The sequence below is a fragment of the Petromyzon marinus genome, chromosome 1, assembly GCF_048934315.1.
Source record: "Petromyzon marinus isolate PM22_M1 ecotype Great Lakes invasive population chromosome 1, UKy_Petmar_22M1.pri1.0, whole genome shotgun sequence".
NCBI lineage: Eukaryota > Metazoa > Chordata > Hyperoartia > Petromyzontiformes > Petromyzontidae > Petromyzon > Petromyzon marinus.
The window spans coordinates 15,588,299-15,612,927 of NC_133667.1; the positions used below are offsets into that span (position 1 = coordinate 15,588,299).

At 53.1% G+C, this 24,629-nt stretch overlaps 1 protein-coding gene across 1 annotated transcript in view; it reads right to left on the reverse strand.

Moving 5' to 3' along the window:
* Positions 1-7,470: 7,470 nt before the first annotated feature.
* CCDC125 (coiled-coil domain containing 125) overlaps positions 7,471-24,629 on the reverse strand; it is a 41,364-nt gene continuing 24,205 nt past the window's right edge. Inside the window, exons 8-12 of the mRNA XM_076063221.1 lie at positions 20,370-20,494; positions 15,681-15,806; positions 14,680-14,860; positions 12,823-13,037; positions 7,471-12,036 (exon numbers count right to left, since the gene is read on the reverse strand). Of these exons, the coding sequence (XP_075919336.1) occupies positions 11,656-12,036; positions 12,823-13,037; positions 14,680-14,860; positions 15,681-15,806; positions 20,370-20,494 (1,028 nt within the window). The 3' untranslated portion in view covers positions 7,471-11,655. The remainder of the gene's footprint in view (positions 12,037-12,822; positions 13,038-14,679; positions 14,861-15,680; positions 15,807-20,369; positions 20,495-24,629) is intronic.

Sequence of the window (24,629 nt, forward strand, 5' to 3'; positions counted from 1 at the left end):
ACGAAAGCTTCGAATCAAGACTGGTGTACAAGTTGTTGGCTGTATCGGTCAGCGCCATCGGTGTTAGACGGCTAAGCGTTGCGTGTAGCCTAGGGTGCGTGTAGGCTAGGGTGCGTGTAGCCTAGGTTGCGTGTAGCCTAGGTTGCGTGTAGCCTAGGGTGCGTGTAGCCTAGGGTGCGTGTAGGCTAGGCGACTGTGGGGTGTGTGAAGGGAGATTGTGAGCGTAATAAAAGAAGTGCCTCCAAATCTCATCGTCGCCGAGTGAAGTCACTTGAAGCTGTAAAACTTAACATCTCTGGATTGCACGATGCACATTGCCGCCCAGCAGATGGCGACTGATGCCCAGGGGGTGAATTGAGGAAGCTTCACAAAGTCGGGCGTGGTTGCTGGCCACCCACCCACCCACCTCGTGTACCGTTCCGGCCTTTATAGGCGCTCCCTAACAGCACTTGCCCCTACAGTCTGCTAAGGCTATACGGGGGATCTTTGCGTCTGTGCGTCTGTGTGTGGTCCATTGTGAGGAGCGGTGGTGTAGCGGTTAGCGCTCACCACTCTCCTCCCCACGCCCTACTTCTCACTATCTCACGACTCGCCACTCGCCATCTCACCACGCACCTTCCCACACCTCTAATAAATGCAACAACAACATCAAGTGTTCAAGTCGTACAGAGCATTGTGGATGTTTGTGGTGGCGATAATCCCCGGTTGCAGTGGCGAATTAAACGTGGCGATGCTTGGCATCACTGACACACTTCATTTGGATCGAGCTTTGACTACTCACTTCGGCTCTTAGGTCACTTTAATCTTATACGGTCACATATTTGCTTGTATAATACGTATATATATACAGACACACACAGGGACTCCTCTATTTACAAATTCGATTTACGAACTTTCAGAGATACGAACAAACCTGGTCTGTACGTCCAGTTGCCCAATTGGACCGCCGCGAAATAGATGGCGGTGGTGGCAGCTACATCTGCAGAACGTGAAGAACCAGTGGCATCTACATCTACAGGATGTGAAAAACGAGTGGCGTCTACATCTGTAGAACGTGAAGAACCAGTGGCATATACATCTGCAGAACGTGAAGAACCAGTGGTATCTACATCTGCAGAACGTGAAGAACCAGTGGCATATACATCTGCAGAACGCGAAGAACCATTGGCATCTACATCTACAGAACGTGAAGAACCAGTGGCATTTACATCTACAGAACGCGAAGAACCATTGGCATCTACATCTACAGAACGTGAAGAACCAGTGGCATTTACATCTACAGAACGCGAAGAACCATTGGCATCTACATCTACAGAACGTGAAGAACCAGTGGCATCTACATCTGTAAAACATGAAGAACCAGTGGCATCTACATCTGCAGGATGTGAAGGAACCAGTGGCATCTACATCTGTAGAACATGAAGAACCAGTGGCACCTACATCTGCAGGATGTGAAAAACGAGTGGCGTCTACATCTGTAGAACGTGAAGAACCAGTGGCATATACATCTGTGGAACGTGAAGAACCAGTGGCATCTACATCTACAGAACGTGAAGACCCAGTGGCATCTACATCTGCAGAACATGAAGAACCAGTGGCATCTACATCTGCAGGATGTGAAGGAACCAGTGGCATCTACATCTGTAGAACGTGAAGAACCAGTGGCACCTACATCTGCAGGATGTGAAAAACGAGTGGCGTCTACATCTGTAGAACGTGAAGAACCAGTGGCATATACATCTGTGGAACGTGAAGAACCAGTGGCATCTACATCTACAGAACGTGAAGACCCAGTGGCATCTACATCTGCAGAACATGAAGAACCAGTGGCATCTACATCTGCAGAACGTGAAGAACCAGTGGCATCTATATCTGCAGGACGTGAAGAACGAGTGGCATCTACATCTACAGAACGTGAAGAACCAGTGGCATCTACATCTACAGAACGTGAAGAACCAGTGGCATCTACATCTACAGAACGTGAAGAACCAGTGGCATCTACATCTGCAGGATGTGAAGGAACCAGTGGCATCTACATCTGTAGAAAGTGAAGAACCAGTGGCACCTACATCTGCAGGATGTGAAAAACGAGTGGCATCTACATCTGTAGAACGCGAAGAACCAGTGGCATCTACATCTGCAGAACAGGAAGAACCAGTGGCATCTACAGCTGCAGAACGTGAAGAACCAGTGGCATCTACATCTGCAGGACGTGAAGAACGAGTGGCATCTACATCTACAGAACGTGAAGAACCAGTGGCATTTACATCTACAGAACGCGAAGAACCATTGGCATCTACATCTACAGAACGTGAAGAACCAGTGGCATCTACATCTGTAGAACATGAAGAACCAGTGGCATCTACATCTGCAGGATGTGAAGGAACCAGTGGCATCTACATCTGTAGAACGTGAAGAACCAGTGGCACCTACATCTGCAGGATGTGAAAAACGAGTGGCGTCTACATCTGTAGAATGTGAAGAACCAGTGGCATATACATCTGTGGAACGTGAAGAACCAGTGGCATCTACATCTACAGAACGTGAAGACCCAGTGGCACCTACATCTGCAGAACATGAAGAACCAGTGGCATCTACATCTGCAGGATGTGAAGGAACCAGTGGCATCTACATCTGTAGAACGTGAAGAACCAGTGGCACCTACATCTGCAGTATGTGAAAAACGAGTGGCGTCTACATCTGTAGAACGTGAAGAACCAGTGGCATATACATCTGTGGAACGTGAAGAACCAGTGGCATCTACATCTACAGAACGTGAAGACCCAGTGGCATCTACATCTGCAGAACATGAAGAACCAGTGGCATCTACATCTGCAGAACGTGAAGAACCAGTGGCATCTACATCTGCAGGACGTGAAGAACGAGTGGCATCTACATCTACAGAACGTGAAGAACCAGTGGCATCTACATCTACAGAACGTGAAGAACCAGTGGCATCTACATCTACAGAACGTGAAGAACCAGTGGCATCTACATCTGCAGGATGTGAAGGAACCAGTGGCATCTACATCTGTAGAAAGTGAAGAACCAGTGGCACCTACATCTGCAGGATGTGAAAAACGAGTGGCATCTACATCTGTAGAACGCGAAGAACCAGTGGCATCTACATCTGCAGAACAGGAAGAACCAGTGGCATCTACATCTACAGAACGTGAAGAACCATTGGCATCTACATCTGCAGGATGTGAAGGAACCAGTGGCATCTACATCTGTAGAACGTGAAGAACCAGTGGCACCTACATCTGCAGGATGTGAAAAACGAGTGGCGTCTACATCTGTAGAACGTGAAGAACCAGTGGCATATACATCTGTGGAACGTGAAGAACCAGTGGCATCTACATCGACAGAACGTGAAGACCCAGTGGCATCTACATCTGCAGAACATGAAGAACCAGTGGCATCTACATCTGCAGGATGTGAAGGAACCAGTGGCATCTACATCTGTAGAACGTGAAGAACCAGTGGCACCTACATCTGCAGGATGTGAAAAACGAGTGGCGTCTACATCTGTAGAACGTGAAGAACCAGTGGCATATACATCTGTGGAACGTGAAGAACCAGTGGCATCTACATCTACAGAACGTGAAGACCCAGTGGCATCTACATCTGCAGAACATGAAGAACCAGTGGCATCTACATCTGCAGAACGTGAAGAACCAGTGGCATCTACATCTGCAGGACGTGAAGAACGAGTGGCATCTACATCTACAGAACGTGAAGAACCAGTGGCATCTACATCTACAGAACGTGAAGAACCAGTGGCATCTACATCTACAGAACGTGAAGAACCAGTGGCATCTACATCTGCAGGATGTGAAGGAACCAGTGGCATCTACATCTGTAGAAAGTGAAGAACCAGTGGCACCTACATCTGCAGGATGTGAAAAACGAGTGGCATCTACATCTGTAGAACGCGAAGAACCAGTGGCATCTACATCTGCAGAACAGGAAGAACCAGTGGCATCTACATCTACAGAACGTGAAGAACCATTGGCATCTACATCTGCAGGATGTGAAGAACGAGTGGCATCTACATCTGCAGAACGTGAAGACCCAGTGGCATCTACATCTACAGAACGTGAAGAACCAGTGGCATCTACATCTGCAGGATGTGAAGAACGAGTGGCATCTACATCTGCAGGATGTGAAAAACGAGTGGCATCTACATCTGTAGAACGTGAAGAACCAGTGGCATCTACATCTGCAGAACGTGAAGAACCAGTGGCATCTACATCTACAGAACGTGAAGACCCAGTGGCATCTACATCTGCAGAACGTGAAGAACCATTGGCATCTACATCTGCAGGATGTGAAGAACGAGTGGCATCTACATCTGCAGAACGTGAAGAACCAGTGGCATCTACATCTGCAGGATGTGAAGAACGAGTGGCATCTACATCTGCAGAACGTGAAGAACCAGTGGCATCTACATCTGCAGGATGTGAAGAACGAGTGGCATCTACATCTACAGAACGTGAAGAACGAGTGGCATCTACATCTACAGAACGTGAAGAACCAGTGGCATCTACATCTACAGAACGTGAAGAACCAGTGGCATCTACATCTACAGAACGTGAAGAACCAGTGGCATCTACATCTGCAGGATGTGAAGGAACCAGTGGCATCTACATCTGTAGAAAGTGAAGAACCAGTGGCACCTACATCTGCAGGATGTGAAAAACGAGTGGCATCTACATCTGTAGAACGCGAAGAACCAGTGGCATCTACATCTGCAGAACGTGAAGACCCAGTGGCATCTACATCTACAGAACGTGAAGAACCAGTGGCATCTACATCTGCAGGATGTGAAGAACGAGTGGCATCTACATCTGCAGGATGTGAAAAACGAGTGGCATCTACATCTGTAGAACGTGAAGAACCAGTGGCATCTACATCTGCAGAACGTGAAGAACCAGTGGCATCTACATCTACAGAACGTGAAGACCCAGTGGCATCTACATCTGCAGAACGTGAAGAACCATTGGCATCTACATCTGCAGGATGTGAAGAACGAGTGGCATCTACATCTGCAGAACGTGAAGAACCAGTGGCATCTACATCTGCAGGATGTGAAGAACGAGTGGCATCTACATCTGCAGAACGTGAAGAACCAGTGGCATCTACATCTGCAGGATGTGAAGAACGAGTGGCATCTAAGATAGACATCTTGCCGACGCATTCCAACGCGTCGTGTTCGCCCGAACAAAGGTGATGTCAACATCTACGGGACACTTTTTTTTGGTTTAGCCAGCATCAAGAAAATGACTTCAAAACAAGGGAAGGTTTTTTTCTTTGGGGTTGAACACGTAGGAGGCTTTCACGACCAATATCCATAATAGTTTTTTTTTTGGGGGGGGGGGTGGTTAGATCGCGTAAATGTGTCGTTAAACCCTCCACAGCCCGACACAGCCAAGTAAGGGTTGTCACGTAAACAGAATGTGCCAGGTCGTTACAAGTAACCATAGTCATTTATATGCAGCGCCGGATTATCCTCGTAGCAAATGCTCCGGGCTCCCGCACTTTCAAGGGCCCCAGCGCTAAATCCTTTCAAGCTATCAATTCCGGTTCAGTGATTTCTGCACTTGCTCTATCACTATAGTACTATACCGCCCTCGACTTTTACGTTTGACCGGGTTTTTAATGTTAACGATTTGTCGTATTAACTGGGCTGTATAGCAAATGAAAAAAGACAATTGCTAAAAAGACGTGTACAGTTCTTCTTTGGTTCTTTCGGTGAAGTCACGTAGAATGAGAATAAAAGAATAAAATAAAATAAGACAATAAAATTCTCACGACGTTTCGGCCACAACACAAGTAGCCTTCATCAGGTGAAAGAACAGAACTGTCGGGACGACAGTGCTCCAGTGTGGCCGAAACGTCGTGAGAATTTTATTGTCTTATTTGAATTTATTATTCTCATTCTACGTGACTTTACCGAAAGAACCAAAGAAGATGAATCCTTGCAGTCACGAAAGCTTTAAATCGAAATTTAATGTGTACTCTTTCACGCTTGTGTTGCGCCCGAAACGTCGCGATTTATTTTATTTTATACCTACCCACGTGACTTTACCGAAAGAACCAACGAGTAAGTGGATTCCTGCAGTCACGAAAGCTTCAAATCAAGATTTTTTTTAAAAAAATTGTTTTTTATTTATTTGGGGCCCATTTATAAGAACAGATGCTAAAGACCCCGCACTATAGCTTAGTCCGGCATTGTTCATATTCATTCATAAATCCCCCCCCTCCCCCCCCACTTCGCGCAAGTGCTGCCACCACATCTACGCCTCTATTAAAGGAACGAAAACGGGCAGACTTCTCCACAGATCTGGCCGTCGCCTGATGAAGCCGGTTTGTAATCGCTGGCGAAACGTCGTACTCAGGATTGTGAAATGTTGCGGCTCTGCATTCTCCAGCGCACAAGCGGTGTGTTGCAGTCCTAGTGACGAATTGACCACGTTATTTTACATTATGAGACCTCCTTTGCCAATAACAAGATATAGAAATATATATATCTGGTCCAACACCAGTGGAGACTAGGTTCTAAGAAATGCCGTCTCGGGTGTGGACCAATCAAATTCAAGGACAGTGCCAATATTATTATTATCAGAGTTGTCTCTTTTGTTTGCATTTTGACTGCTTGTGTTGTGGTTATTGCAAACATGATGCCTTGAATAAAGGTGTCAGTTTTTGTGCCAGTTAAAAGGGTAAAACCTATTCTTATATCTTGTTACTGGCAAAGGAGGTCTCATAATGTAAATGCTCACCCCGAGCCCTCAATACCCTGATAGTGCGCTATTTTTGAGTTGTGCGCCTTTTGGCGTCTTCTGGTCCAACACCAGTGGAGACTAAGGGCTCTAAGAAAAGCCGTCTCGGGTGTGGACCAATCAAATTCAAGGACAGTGCCAATATTATTATCAGAGTTGTCTCTTTTGTTTGCATTTTGACTGCTTGTGTTGCGGTTATTGCAAACATGATGCCTTGAATAAAGGTGTCAGTTTTTGTGCCAGTTAAAAGGGTAAAACCTATTCCTATGACCACGTTCTGTTGACTTGACAAACCCCTTACTAATGGGCTGCATCGGGTGGTTGGTGGCGGGTTTAACGGCGCACATTTATATATTTCACGCCATCTAACCAACCCGTTAAAAAAACACCTGCATTATAGTTTGTTTTGTGTGTGTGTGTGTTTGTTTTATAACCCTTTGTGGCAATACAACGTTTAGGAGGGGGTGGGGTTGGGGTTGCTAAGAACGTTCAAGCTGCCAAAAAGTGACACCTCTTGGAAGCCGTCGACGCTGCTATCGGAGGGTGCTCTGCGTGCGTTTGGCATGCGAGTCACTGCGTTGTAATCTTCGTCCGGCGTTCGAACACCGCAACACAACTCCTATTTTATTGCCACACAACAAAGGTTACAAGTACAACCTTATTCTTATGTGCCACACCAAAAAAAGCCACTTCAACGCATTGTTTATTCTGGATCGTCCCCATGAGAGGTCCCTGAGGCCCAACATTGCCCAGACTTTTTTTTTTCAGATCGCTCCCCAAACATCCGCAACTCGCCTCGCTCATGCTCATCACGTTACCATGAACATCGTTATTGGTATACTAGCAACGTTAATTAACGCCACAATCCTCGTGCTCGTTTGTAACTACGCCACGTGGTGATTAATATGAATAATAATAATCATCATTAGCATCATCATGCCGACATTCGCAATGAGGTGGTGGCGGTGGTGACATCAACCGCAGAGATTGTGCCCGGCCGGGTGTTCACTATTGAGGCCGTCTGGTCCAAGCGTCGAAGGTTTCGGGCTACCGACAGGAGGTCACGTGACGGACTCGGCCGGGAGGTCACGGGACGGACCCGGCCGGGAGGTCACGTGACGGACCCGGCCAGGAGGTCACGTGACGGACTCGGCCGGGAGGTCACGGGGTCGACCGACAGAAAAGCCGCCTCTGCTTCACCAAGCGAGTAGCGCCTACGAAGACCGGCACGGTACGTGCGAGTGGGGTGGGGGGGGGTTGGGTGTCCAGCACCACGTCCGGGGCCGCCTTTGTATCCCCCCCTCCCCCTCCCACCCCCGACCTCAGAAACCAGGCTGGAGCACGAATAACGGAGCGTGACCGCCAGCGTCTAATCTTAGCCCCCCGTGGCGATCCGCGTCGAGACAGCGAGCGTAGCTCAGAGCGTCCCGAAGGTGTCCACCCAACCCCCCCTCCCACAACCTTCTCCACCCCCCTCCACCACCGCGTGGTGACAAGCCAGTTGTTGTTATTGTTGTTGTGTAACTTTATAGACACCCGGCAAAAACTTGTTGGGGTTGAGTACCGTCGACCGTGTTAATACGCCATAAAAAAACAAAAAATTGTCATCGATTTAAAACGCGCTCAGTTTAAAACCACGAAAGCCACCACCCCCCTTACCCCCCCCCCCATCCCCACCGCACCCTCCTCCACCACACATCATTAAAGCAGATCTCGTGAACACACGTGCCGATAAAACGTCTAAATGTAACGTGTGCGTTCTACGTCCAAAGCGCTGCAAGCGTGCACCTACGAAGGCCGGCGCGGCACACGGAGAGGGGGTGGGTGGCCGCCATCACCACCACCACCACCACCACCGCCACGCACGGACCGCCTTTGTCTCCCCAGTGTTTATTGCTACACACCGCGCCAGCTGCCGAATTTTCAAAGCTGCGTCGACCTCATGGAGGCAACCCGGGACGCCTGTTCAGGCCACGTGCACTTTGAGGCCAAGTGAAGTGTCGAACGCCCGCTGGCAGGAGGTCACGGGGCAGACCCAGGTGCCACGGGTCGACTGACTGAGATGACTGGCTGATGCACCACCTTTGCCACCTACTGTGCAAACTTGCTGTGCTTTAGCTACCCGGCGCTCCGCTCGTTGTTGTGAGCGTCGCTCCTCCCCCCTCCGTTGTTGTTGGAGGGCGACTGTCTGCAACTGCCCAGTAGCAGCGTCCTTCACGAGCCTCCTCCACAGAGGCCGATCTTGACACCCCTGGTACCAGTCATCGGCAAGTCCACTCAGCTCCAAATCCTCCTTAACCACATCACTCCATCTCTTCTCTAGCCCGTGCCGCGCCCGTTTAGCCCCCTCGATCCGGCCGAACAAAAGCTGTTTCGGCATGTGGTGGCTGGACATGCGGGCAACATGACCCAGCCAACGCAGCGTTGCCTGCCGGAGGAACTCACCGATAGGACTTTGTCCAGATCTTTCAAGGATATGTGAGCTCCTCACACAATTCAGCCTGGATAAACCCAAGATGGATCGTAGGCAGGCTAGCCTAAATGTTTCTAACCAGCGAAGATGTTCCATTAGGGGGGTCCACGTTTCGCAAGCGTAAAGAAGGGAGGGAATGACCGTGGCCGAGAAGACCTGAAGCTTCGTGTGGAGCGACAGACCAGGCAGCTTCCACACAGTGTTACGCAACCGATGAAAAGATGCCGCTCGACTGATTCGGATTGAGATCTCTGCTGTCAAACCGGAGCCAGTTATGAGCACACTGCCCAGGAATGGGAAACTCTCCACTCTCTCCACAACTGCCCTATCACCAATTGGGAGCTGTGGGGGTGGAATGTCCTTTGGTATAAAATACCCAGGCAGGTGCTTAGTTTTGGTGGGGCTGATGGTAAGTCCCTACCTCTTAGTGGCAAGCTCCAGGTTCAGCAGCAGCGCCTCCAACTCCTCCTCTGAGTGAGCAGCAATTACCAGATCATCGGCATACATAACGTGGTTGAGCAATAGGGAGCCATCCCTTAACCGCACCCGGGCATCGATCAGCCTCCCATTGTATCTGTACCAGATAGAAATTCCTCCGGTACAGCTATTGAAGGCTTCATGAACTATGTGATCGAAATAGATCTTAAATAATGTGGGAGCCAGAGGACATCCCTGTCGTACCACCCCAAGCTGTACAGGGAATGGCTCTGACTCCCGGCCACGTAATTTTACCCGGGCCTGCTCACCATCATGAAGATTCTTAATGATCGCGAGCAGTGGGTCAAGGACTCCGAAAGCACGAAGACCAACCCAGAGCCCAGGCCTACTGATGGTATCATAGGCCTTTGACCAGGTCAATAAAGCAGAGATGTAGGTCTTGCTGGAATTCCTTAAACCTCTGCTGTAGCAGACGGACAGAAAATATGGCTTCTGTGCAGGACCGCCCTTTCCTGAAACCACATTGGGGCTCCACAAGCCTCTCCTCAGCGTACCTGGCAAGGCGGTGTTGAATCATCCTTGCCAGGACCTTTCCCGGCACACTGAGGAGTGAGATGCCCCTGTAGTCGTTACAGTCTGTGCGGTCCCCCTTCTTAAAGAGCGGGACCACCAGGGCATCCTTCCAGTCCTGCGGAACCTGTCCAGTGGTCCAGACTGTTGTTATGATGTCATGTAGGGAAGGCTGTGTACAAATGCCACCCTCCCTCAGCATTTCGCTTGGGAGATCATCTCTACCTGGTGCCTTTCCTGGTCTCAGACTCCGGATCGCCTTCAGTACTTCCTCAACAGATGGCACCTCAGCCAGCCACTCACAGGGGGTGACTTCTTCTTCCAATATTTGAGGCACCGCAGCCTTAGCAGGGTCATCCTCACTTTGTGCCACGATGTTTTCCTGGCTGAGGGATTTTCCCTCCCCCAGGACCTCACAGAAATGCTCAACAAATCTGCAAACCTGTTCCTGGGGGTCGGAGATTGGATCACCGTTTTTTCCCCTAATGAGGGTAATAGGTGTGGCGCTGCAGGTTACTTTTTTGATGGAGTTAAATAGAGATTTGTGATCGCGGGCCAGAGGCATACTCCATCTCCTCAGCAACCCGCGACCACCACCCATTCTCTGATGTGGGATGCTACGCACACAGATATGTACACAGAGATACAGCATTGTGTACTGTGTGTGTGTACTGTGTGTGTGTACTGTGTGTGTGTACTGTGTGTGTGTACTGTGTGTACTGTGTGTGTGTACTGTGTGTACTGTGTGTGTGTACTGTGATAGTGTGTACTGTGTGTGTACTGTGTGTGTACTGTGTGTGTGTGTACTGTGTGTACTGTGTGTGTGTGTACTGTGTGTACTGTGTGTGTGTACTGTGTGTACTGTGTGTGTACTGTGTGTCCTGTGTGTGTGTGTACTGTGTGTACTGTGTGTGTGTATTGTGTGTACTGTGTGTACTGTGTGTATGTGTACTGTGTGTGTGTACTGTGTGTACTGTGTGTGTGTACTGTGTGTACTGTGTGTACTGTGTGTATGTGTACTGTGTGTGTACTGTGTGTACTGTGTGTGTGTGTACTGTGTGTACTGTGTTAGTGTGTACTGTATGTACTGTGTGTACTGTGTGCACTGTGTTAGTGTGTACTGTATGTACTGTGTGTACTGTGTGTACTGTGCTAGTGTGTACTGTATGTACTGTATGTACAGTGTGTGTACTGTAAGTACAGTGTGTATTGCGCACGTTAGCCTGTGGGTTGGGTGGCATGAAGCCAGGGAGACGTGGAGCGTGTTGCCGTCCGGCGTAAACACGGGGGCACGGCGGCGACACCAGGCCGGTCGCACGGCCTGGCGCCCCGCCCGGCGGTGGCCGCGAGCGGGCCGCCCGCCCGGCGCTGCCGCCGGCGGGCCCCTCGTCACTCGGCGGCCGCCGCCCGGTCCTCTCCGCCCGCACCGCCGCCGGCGACGTCGTCCGCCGCGGCCTCCGGCGCCACGACCCACCCGTCCGGGCGCGCCCACCCCCGCTCCTCCGCCGGCGCGGAACGCTCGCCGTGGCGCTTGAAGCCCGCGGGCGACCGGTCGGTTTCGGCCGAGGGGCCGCCGGCAACCGCGGCGGGCGCCCCACCGTCGCCGTCGCCGTCGCCGCCGCAACCGCCGCCGTCCGCGGCGGTTGCGGCCGCCCCGGCGTCTTCTTCTCCCGTGAGCTCGCGCAGCTGCTGCTCCAGGTGGGTGGTGCGGCGGGCGAGGATGAGGCTGACTCGCCGCTGGTGGGCCAGGGCTTCCTCTTTGTCGGAGAGCTGCGGGTGGTGCGGGTGGTGCGGGTGACGTTAATACCACGACGTGTGGGAGCCCCTCGCCGTGACACGCGTGGTTGTGGTCATTGGAAATAAAAGGCAATCTTGTTGGGCGTTTTTATTTTCGTTCACCAGGCGTAAGGGGACACCCCAACTGAGCCGTGCGGCTCTTTTCTCAGGGGCAGCGCAACTCGGTGGACTTGTGATCATCATCGCGTGGAAATCTATAGCCGCGGTCAAATAGCTCTATAAACACGTGACGTTGATCACTAAGTGTGTGTGGGGGAGGGGGGGGCGGAGGACCCGGGAAAAAAATCCACGTGGTCGCAGGGAGAGAGACACGCAAACTCCAAATATACAGCAGCAGCAGGCGTCGTCAGGGTCGGGATTGAACCCACGACCTCCTGTATACCAGGCGAGGTAGTTAACATCTCCTAGCCACTGTGATGATGATGATGACGAGAGAGACACGCAGACTCCAAATACACAGCAGCAGGCATCGTCAGGGTCGAGATCGAACCCTGACAGCAGTGGTGTGGGTGGTGGGTGTAGAGGTGGGTGTAGTGGTGTGGGTGGTGCGTGGGTGGTGGTTGTATGGGTGTGGGTGGTGGGTGTACGGGTGTGGGTGGTGGGGGTGTGGGTGACGGGTGTAGGGGTGTGGGTGGTGGGTGTAGGGGTGGGTGTAGTGGTGTGGGTGGTGGGTGGGTGGTGGTTGTATGGGTGTGGGTGGTGGGTGGGTGGGTGGTAGCGGTGTGGGCGGCGTGGTGGTGGGGGTGTGGGTGGCGGCACCATCTCAGCGAGCAGCTCCACGGGGTCCGGAGCGGCCGCCGCGTCGCCGTTGCGCTCCGCCATCGTCGCCGTCGCCGTCTTCACCGCGGGCGCCAGGCGGCGCGCGATGCGCCCCACGAGGCGAGCGGACACCGAGGCCCCGGGGTGGCCCTCGCCGCCGGCGGCGCCGCCCGCCGGCCACGCCGTGGGAGCCGCGTCGCCCACGGAGGCGCCGTCTGCTGTGCCGGGGGAGGGGGTGGTGGTGGTGCCAACGATAGCGGCGGCGTCGACGATCGGCACGGTTGGCTATGCACGGCGCACATCCAACAACTACTAAAGTAAGTTTTTAGGTAGTCAACATCTCCTAGCCACCGTGATGATGATGATGATGAGAGAGAGAGAGACACGTAGACTACAAATGTACAGCAGCAGCAGCAGGCATCGTCAGGGTCGGGATTGAACCCACGACCTCCTGTACACCAGGCGAGGTAGTCAACATCTCCTAGCCACCATGATGATGATGATGATGAGAGAGAGACACGCAAACTCCAAATATACAGCAGCAGCAGGCGTCTTCAGGGTCGGGATCGAACCCACGACCTCCTGTACACCAGGCGAGGTAGTCAACATCTCATAGCCACCGTCATGATGATGATGATGAGAGAGACACGCAGACTCCAAATATACAGCAGCAGCAGGTGTCAGTGGTCAGGATTGAACCCACGACCTCCTGTACACCAGGCGAGGTAGTCAACATCTCCTAGCCACCGTGCCGCCCGCTTGATTATAGCGGTGATAATTTTGACAATTGCTGACCCAGGAAGCGCCGAAGTGAGTTTCCGTTCTGGTTGCTATCAGCAGGGTGTCCATGCTTAGTACACGGAGGCCAACTCCGAGCGTGTGTTGCACATCACGTGAACAGTCAAGCTACTGTACATACTCTCTGGTTCATTCGACAAAGTCGCGTAGATAGAAGAAAAAATTATTAAAGAAACACGACTTTTCGGTGGCAACACAAGCGTCCATCATCAGGTGAGGAAGAAACCAACCCCCCTCCCCCTCTCCCCGTGAACTCCTGCAGCCACGACTCCACAAACCCCTCCCCCTCCCACCCCCGTGCCTATATAAAGCCACAACAACAAATCGCTCTTCCTCACCTGATGACGGACGCTTGTGTTGCCACCGAAACGTCGTGCTTATTTTATTATTTTTTATTCTACCCACGTGACTTTACCTAAAGAACCAGAGAGCGTGGACTCCTGCAGCCACGAAAGCTTCAAATGAATCATCAAGAATCAGGTTCAATAATAATTATTATTATTATTGTTGTTGTTCAGCCCGCCCCACTCGCGACCCCGACAGCAACGCGCCGCCCGCCGCCCAGACTCGCGCCAACAAGCGCCAGCAGCAGCAGCAGCAGCGGCGGGCGGCGATCGACACGACGGGCGCCACCCCCCACCGGGCAAACGCGAGGCCCCCGGGGGGGCGACGACGCCCTCCGGGTCAGCCGTCGATCCTCGGCTTCTTTGCCAAGGCTAGCCACCCGCCCAAACCCCCCCCCCCCCCCCCCGGGCAGTGAATTTCACGTGTTTGTGTAATTTTTCAACTTTTTACGAAACTTTAATGTCCCCCGAGTGGCTCTCGACGAGGCCAATCGACCGACCGCTCGCTTTGTTGTCGGCAAGGCGGCGAGACCCGTGTCGCCACGCGGTTTGTCCCACCACGGGGGCTAGCGATGCCACCCCGGGGTCCCGCCAACTCCACCAAATCACCATTTGCAGCTCTGTAAAATATCGAACTTACCGCCGGCGAGCCCGACGGTCCGCGGCTACGAGCAGGCCGCGCCGATACCCGCGCGAGCATCGGCGCTGCCCGTACCGTGAGCGGGGACGGCGGGGTGGTTGTGTCGGAGCGGGCGGCCGGCGGCGGAGGGCGGCCGCTGGCGCGGGGCCATGCGGGCAGCGAAGGTGGCGGCTCGGCACAGCTGCTGCTCGAAGGCGATGCGGTAGGCGTCCCCGACGGCGACGCTCTCCTCCTCGCGCCTCCGCAGCTCCTCCAGCTGACAGCGCCGCGACGCGGGCGCCGGGGGGTAGCGCGGGCAGAGAGAGGGGGGCAGAGCTCACACGTGTGGCACGGACGGATTGTGGTGGTGGATGGTGGTGGTGGTGGTGGTGGTGGTGCACCGGGCAGATCGTCTGGCCAGCCCACGGCACCTGCTGGATTCTGACCCGGGACCTTCTCCTGCCGGCGGCACTTCACGTGGCAGCCTCGAGGTGCACCTGGCCTGGCACAGGCGCCGTGGTGACGTCACCATCACTTAGCGGTCGAATGGCGGCTGTTGGTATTGGTGGTGTTGGTGGTGGTGTTAGTGGTGGTGTTGGTGGTGGTGTTGATGGTGTTGATGGTGGTGTTGGTGGTGGTGATGGTGGTGGTGTTGGTGGTGTTGATGGTGTTGGTGGTGGTGTTGGTGGTGGTGATGGTGGTGGTGTTGGTGGTGTTGTTGGTGGTGATGATAGTGGTGGTGCTGGTGGTGATGGTGGCGATGATAGTGGTGTTGGTGGTGTTTGTAGTGTTGGTGGTGGTGTTGATGGTGTTGTTGGTGGTGTTGGTGGTGGTGGTGTTGGTGGTGCGTCAAGTCAAAATCAGCTGTCGTGATGTTCCAAGCGACGGGAGTGGCTTCGAATTTTGATCCACAGCCTCGGATTTTTGTTTTGTTTTTCCCCACGAGTTCTCTGGCGCGTTACTCGGCACCGGCGCCCCCGCCCCACCCCCCCACCCCCCCCCCACCCCCCCCACCCCCCACCCCCCACCCCACCCCCCCACCCCCCCCCCACCCCCCCCACCCCCCACCCCCCACCCCACCCCCCACCCCCCCCCACCTGGCTCTTCAGCTCCACAATTTTGCGCCGAGCGGCGGCGGTGGCCCAGGCGCAGGCGCAGGGCTCCCCCGTCGCCAGCGCCGGCACCGCCGTCCCCCCACATCGGCAAGCGCCCAACACCGCCAGCTGCAAAGACAAAAGGTCACCACCGTCACAGTCACCGTCACCACCGTCACCACCGTCACCACCGTCACCACCGTCACCACAGACACCACCGTCACCACCGTCACCGTCACCACCACCGTCACTGTCACCGTCACCACCGTCACCACCGTCACCGTCACCATCGTCACCGTCACCACCGTCACCACCGTCACAGTCACCACCGTCACCGCCGTCACCGCCATCACCACAGACACCACCGTCACCACCGTCACAGTCACCACCGTCACCACCGTCACCGCCGTCACCGCCATCACCACAGACACCACCGTCACCACCGTCACCACCGTCACAGTCACCGCCATCACCACAGTCACCACAGACACCACCGTCACCACCGTCACCACAGTCACCGCCATCACCACCGTCACAGTCACCGCCATCAACACCGTCACCACCGTCACCACCGTCACAGTCACCGCCATCACCACAGTCACCGCCATCACCACCGTCACCACCGTCACCACAGACACCACCGTCACCACCGTCACCGTCACCACCACCGTCACCGTCACCGTGCACCACCGTCACCACCGTCACCACCGTCACCACCATCACCACCATCACCACCGTCACCACCGTCACCACCGTCACCGTCACCACCGTCACCACCGTCACCGTCACCACCGTCACCACCGTCACCGTCACCACCACCGTCACCGTCACCGTCACCACCGTCACCACCGTCACCACCGTCACCACCGTCACCGTCACCACCGTCACCGCCGTCACCACCGTCACCGTGAGTGGGTGGGTGGGTGGGGGGGGTATGGGTGGCACCACGGCCCACCCAGTGGTGGTGTTTACTCCATATCGCACTGGAAACACAGATACCCATAGAGATACATAGAGATACATAGACATACATAGAGATACAGAGAGACCCATAGAGATACAGAGAGACCCATAGAGATACAGAGAGACCCATAGAGATACATAGAGACCCATAGAGATACATAGAGATACATAGACATACATAGAGATACAGAGAGACCCATAGAGATACAGAGAGACCCATAGAGATACAGAGAGACCCATAGAGATACAGAGAGACCCATAGAGATACATAGAGATACATAGACATACATAGAGATACAGAGAGACCCATAGAGATACAGAGAGACCCATAGAGATAGAGAGAGACCCATAGAGATACAGAGAGATACACAGAGATACAGAGAGACCCTAGAGATACAGAGAGATACAGAGATACAGAGACCCATAGAGATACAGAGACCCATAAAGATAGAGACCCATAGAGATACAGAAAGATACATAGAGACCCATAGAGATACAGAGAGATACGTAGAGACCCATAGAGATACAGAGAGATACACAGAGACCCATAGAGATCGAAAGAGATACATAGAGACCCATAGAGATAGAGAGATACATAGAGACCCATAGAGACCCATAGAGATACAGAGAGATACACAGAGACCAATAGAGATACATAGAGACCCATAGAGATAGAGAGAGACCCATAGAGACACAGACACCACCGTCACCACCGTCACCGTCACCACCACCGTCACCACCGTCACCACCGTCACCGTCACCACCGTCACCACCGTCACCACCGTCACCGTCACCACCACCGTCACCACCGTCACCACCGTCACCACCGTCACCACCGTCACCGTCACCACCGTCACCGCCGTCACCACCGTCACCGTGAGTGGGTGGGTGGGTGGGGGGGGTATGGGTGGCACCACGGCCCACCCAGTGGTGGTGTTTACTCCATATCGCACTGGAAACACAGATACCCATAGAGATACATAGAGATACATAGACATACATAGAGATACATAGAGATACAGAGAGACCCATAGAGATACAGAGATACCCATAGAGATACAGAGAGACCCACAGAGATACAAAGAGATACATAGAGACCCATAAAGATACAGAGAGACACATAGAGACCCATAGAGATACAGAGAGATACATAGATACACATAGAGATACAGAGAGATACACAGAGATACAGAGAGATACACAGAGACCCACCGAGATACAGAGAGATACATAGAGACCCATAGAGATACAGAGAGATAAATAGAGACCCACAGAGATACAGAGAGATACAGAGAGATACATAGAGACCCATAGAGATACAGAGAGATACATAGAGACCCATAGAGATACAGAGAGATACATAGAGACCCATAGAGATACAGAAAGATACACAGAAACCCATAGAGATACAGAGAGATACACAGAGACCCTTAGAGATAGAGAGATACATAGAGACTCATAGAGATACAGAGAGATACATAGAGACCCATAGAGATACATAGAGATGCATAGAGATACACAGAGACCCATAGAGATACAGGGAGATACACAGAGACCCATAGAGATACAGAGAGATACACAGAGACCCATATAGATACAGAAAGATACAAAGAGACCCATAGAGATACACGGAGACGCATAGAGATACAGAGCGACACATAGAGATACAGAGAGATACATAGAGACCCACAGAGATACAGAGAGACCCATAGAGATACAGAGAGACCCATAGAGATACAGAAAGATACATAGAGACCCATAGAGATACAGAAAGATACATAGAGACCCATAGAGATACACAGAGACCCATAGAGATACAGAGAGACCCATAGAGATACAGAGAGATACATAGATACCCACAGAGATACAGAGAGACCCATAGAGATACAGAGAGACCCATAGAGATACAGAGAGATACACAGAGACCCATAGAGATAGAGAGCGATACACAGAGATACAGAAAGATACATAGATACCCATAGAGATACACAGAGACCCACAGAGATACAGAGAGATACATAGAGACCCATAGAGATACAGAGAGATACAGAGAGATGCATAGAAACCCATAGAGATACAGAGAGATACATAGAGACCCACAGAGATACAGAGAGACCCATAGAGATACAGAGAGACCCATAGAGATACAGAAAGATACATAGAGACCCATAGAGATACAGAGAGATACACAGAGACCCATAGAGATAGAGAGAGATACACAGAGACCCATAGAGATACAGAGAGACCCATAGAGATACAGAAAGATACATAGAGACCCACAGAGACCCACAGAGACCCACACAGAGACCCACACAGAGACCCACAGAGACCCACAGAGACCCACAGATCACCCACAGAGCACCCACAGAGACCCACAGAGACCCACAGAGACCCACAGAGACCCACAGACACCCATGGAGACCCACAGAGACCCACAGAAGGCACATATCACACACAAAGACCCACAGAGACTCACAGAGACTCACAGAGACTCACAGAGACCCACAGCGACCAACAGATCACCCACAGATACACACGGAGACCCACAGAGCACACACAGAGACCCACAGAGACACACAGAAACCCACGTAGCGTGCACAGAGACCCACAGAGATCCACAGAGACCCACACAGAGACCCACAGAGACCCACCGAGACCCACGCAGCGCGCACAGAGACCCACAGAGACCCACAGAGACCCACAGGTCACACACAGAGACCCACAGACCCACACCGAGACCCACAGAGACCCACAGAGACCCACACAGAGACCCACAGAGACCCACGCAGCGCGCACAGAGACCGACGCAGCGCGCACAGAGACCCACAGAGACCCACAGAGACCCACAGAGACCCACAGGTCACACACAGAGACCCACAGAGACCCACAGAGACCCACAGGTCACACACAGAGACCCACAGAGACCCACAGAGACCCACAGAGACCCACAGAGACCCACAGGTCACACACAGAGACCCACAGAGACCCACACAGGTCACACACAGGTCACACACAGGTCACACACAGGTCACACACAGAGACCCACAGAGACCCACAGGTCACACACAGAGACCCACAGAGAGACCCACACAGAGACCCAGAGAGACCCACAGAGACCCACACAGAGACCCAGAGAGACCCACAGAGACCCACACAGAGACCCACAGAGACCCACAGGTCACACACAGAGACCCACAGAGACCCACAGGTCACACACAGAGACCCACAGAGACCCACAGAGACCCACAGAGACCCACAGGTCACACACAGAGACACACAGAGACCCACAGGTCACACACAGAGACCCACCGAGACCCACAGAGACCCACAGAGACCCACAGGTCACACACAGAGACCCACAGAGACCCACAGAGACCCACAGGTCACACACAGAGACCCACAGAGACCCACAGAGACCCACAGGTCACACACAGAGACCCACAGAGACCCACAGAGACCCACAGGTCACACACAGAGACCCACAGAGACCCACAGAGACCCACAGAGACCCACAGAGACCCACAGGTCACACACAGAGACCCACAGAGACCCACAGAGACCCACAGGTCACACACAGAGACCCACAGAGACCCACAGAGACCCACAGAGAGACCCACAGAGAGACCCAGAGAGACCCACAGAGACCCACACAGAGACCCAGAGAGACCCACAGAGACCCACAGAGACCCACAGAGACCCACAGAGACCCACAGGTCACACGCCCAGCACCTCCAGGGGGGTGACCTCTGAGCGACCGCCGGGCCGCTGGCCCAGGCCGGCGCAGGAGCCGAGCAGCGTCCGCTTGTCCCTGACGCTCAGCGAGGCCTGCAGCTCGTCACGCTGCCTCTTCAGCCCTGCCACGCGGCGGCAGTGGTGGAGGTGGTGGCGGAGGGGGCGGTGGGACAGAGACAAAGATTGACACGTGGTGGTGGTGGTGGGACAGAGACAAAGATTGACACGTGGTGGTGGTGGTGGTGGCGGTGGGACAGAGACAAAGATTGACACGTGGTGGTGGTGGTGGTGGAGGGGGCGGTGGGACAGAGACAAAGATTGACACGTGGTGGTGGTGGTGGGACAGAGACAAAGATTGACACGTGGTGGTGGTGGTGGTGGCGGTGGGACAGAGACAAAGATTGACACGTGGTGGTGGTGGCGGTGGGACAGAGATAAAGATTGACACGTGGTGCTGGTGGTGGTGGTGGTGGCGGAGGTGGCGGTGGGACAGAGACAAAGATTGACACGTGGTGGTGGTGGTGGTGGAGGGGGCGGTGGGACAGAGACAAAGATTGACACGTGGTGGTGGTGGTGGTGGTGGGACAGAGACAAAGATTGACACGTGGTGGTGGTGGCGGTGGGACAGAGACAAAGATTGACACGTGGTGGTGGTGGTGGTGGTGGCGGTGGGACAGAGACAAAGATTGACACGTGGTGGTGGTGGTGGTGGGACAGAGACAAAGATTGACACGTGGTGCTGGTGGTGGTGGGACAGAGACAGAGATTGACACGTGGTGCTGGTGGTGGCGGTGGGACAGAGACAAAGATTGACACGTGGTGCTGGTGGTGGTGGTGGCGGTGGGACAGAGACAAAGATTGACACGTGGTGCTGGTGGTGGTGGAGGGGGCGGTGGGACAGAGACAAAGATTGACACGTGGTGGTGGTGGTGGCGGAGGTGGCGGTGGGACAGAGACAAAGATTGACACGTGGTGGTGGTGGTGGTGGCGGTGGGACAGAGACAAAGATTGACACGTGTAGCTACTACTTATGTTGTAGCTACTACACAAGTAGCTACTACACAAGTAGCTACTACTTATGTTGTAGCTACTACACAAGTAGCTACGACATAAGTAGCTACTACTTATGTCGTAGCTACTTGTGCTACTGCATGTGTAGTAGCACAAGTAGCTACTACTTATGTCGTAGCTACTACACATGTAGCTACTACACATGTAGCTACTACACATGTAGCTACTACTTATGTCGTAGCTACTACACATGTAGCTACTACACATGTAGCTACTACACAAGTAGCTACTACTTATGTCGTAGCTACTACACAAGTAGCTACTACTTATGTCGTAGCTACTACACAAGTAGCTACATGTGTAGTAGCTACATGTGTAGTAGCTACTACACATGTAGCTACTACACATGTAACTACTACACAAGTAGCTACTACTTATGTCGTAGCTACTACACATGTAGCTACTATATATGTAGCTACTACACATGTAACTACTACTTATGTCGTAGCTACTACACATGTAGCTACTACACATGTAGCTACTACACATGCAGCTACTACACATGTAGCTACTACACAAGTAGCTACTACTTATGTTGTAGCTACTACTTATGTCGTAGCTACTACATGTGTAGCTACTACTTATGTCGTAGCTACTACACATGTAGCTACTACTTATGTCGTAGCTACTACACATGTAGCTACTACACATGTAGCTACTACTTATGTTGTAGCTACTACACAAGTAGCTACTACTTATGTCGTAGCTACTACACATGTAGCTACTACTTATGTTGTAGCTACTACACAAGTAGCTACTACTTATGTCGTAGCTACTACATGTGTAGCTACTACTTATGTCGTAGCTACTACTTATGTCGTAGCTACTACTTATGTAGCTACTTGTGAGACTGGGATAATCCGGCACTGGTTCTATCGCGTGAATGTGAACGTTGTGTCGTGAAACTCGCCACCACCCGGCACAGCCAATTAGTAAGGGGGTTTGTCACGTAAACAGAACGTGGCCCAACTGGTCAACCTAGCACAACACACCGGTGGTGTTGGAGTGCAACCCCATTGCGTTTACAATTTGAGTACGACGTTTCGCCAGTAATGATCAGGGGCACGGGTTGACCAATAAGGTCTGAGCCGGTCTGTAATAAGTCACGTGCCGAGAGAGGGGTTGACAGGTATGCAGTACTGTAGTGTATAGTGTAGTGTATCATATAGCGTAGTGTATAGTGTAGTGTATAGGATGACCCTTGAGATTTATAAGGGAGGCACGGCGGTGGGTGGCCAACAAGGTCTGAGTTGGTCTGCGATCCCACGCATTGCGCAACGCGGAAATGATCAACAATAAACATTCAGCCCATCGAAGTCCCGCTGGGCGCTTGAGGCCCAGAACCGATCCTTGCCGCAACTTGCCACCACCCCCCCTACACCCCCCCCCCCCCCCACGGGGGGACCCCACAATCCCCCTTCCTTTCTACCCCCCCACTAACCCCCACCACCACCACCACTCCACCCCACCGTCCACGCCCTCTCGAACCCACAAGCACGCGCACGCAGTGATCCAGGAATGAACAACAGAAACGAATCCGGTTCGGCGTCCTGCGTCACGCGCAAGCGGCGGCAGTCACCGCGAGCCCCCAAAACTATGTCAAGGCTCCGCACTCGGGGAGCTGCGGTGAGCCCAGTCTGTCCGGGAAGGGAAAAACACACAACTCTGACGTCTCACCCACTCGCTCGCTCACTCACATTCCCACACATTCACTCACACTCCCACCCACTCACTCACACTCCCACACGATCACTCACACTCCCACTCACTCACACTCCCACCCACACACTCCCACCCACTCACTCACACTCCCACCCACTCGCTCACTCACACTCCCAAACATTCACTCACACTCCCACACATTCACTCACACTCCCACTCACTCACACTCCCACCCACTCACTCACACTCCCACCCACTCACTCACACTCCCAAACATTCACTCACACTCCCACCCACTCACTCACACTCCCACACGATCACTCACACTCCCACTCACTCACACTCCCACACGATCACTCACACTCCCACCCGCTCACTCACACTCCCACCCACTCACTCACACTCCCACACAATCACTCACACCCACTCACTCACACTCCCACACAATCACTCACACTCCCACTCACTCACACTCCCACACGATCACTCACACTCCCACCCACTCACTCACACTCCCACCCACTCACACTCCCACCCACTCACTCACACTCCCACACAATCACTCCCACTCACTCACACCCACTCACTCACACTCACTCACACTCCCACACGATCACTCACACTCCCACCCACTCACTCACACTCCCACACATTCACTCACACTCCCACCCACTCACTCACACTCCCACACGATCACTCACACTCCCACTCACTCACACTCCCACCCACTCACTCACACTCCCACCCACTCACTCACACTCCCACACAATCACTCACACTCTCACTCACTCACTCACACTCCCACCCACTCACTCACACTCCCACACGATCACTCACACTCCCACACAATCACTCACACTCCCACCCACTCACTCACACTCCCACCCACTCACTCACACTCCCACACGATCACTCACACTCCCACCCACTCACTCACACTCCCACCCACTCACTCACACTCCCACACAATCACTCCCACCCACTCACTCACACTCCCACACAATCACTCACACTCCCACTCACTCACACTCCCACACGATCACTCACACTCCCACCCACTCACTCACACTCCCACCCACTCACTCACACTCCCACACAATCACTCACACTCCCACCCACTCACTCACACTCCCACACAATCATTCGCTCGGTCGCTCACTCACTCGCTCACTCACCCACTCACTCACACTCTCACACAATCACTCGCTCGCCCACTCATTCATCACACTCCAGGTCGCAACAATACACTCACCCACCCATTGTCCCACCCAATCACTCACTCACTCACACACCCACACACTCACTCACTCACACACTTACACACTCGCTCACTCACCCACCCACCCACAGACACTCGCTCACTCACTCACACTCGCTCGCTCACTCACCCACCCACTCACTCACCCACTCACTCACACACTCGCACACCCACACACTCACACCCCCACACACTCACACCCCCACACACTCGCTCACTCACACACCCACCCACACACTCACACACCCACACACTCAAACACCCAC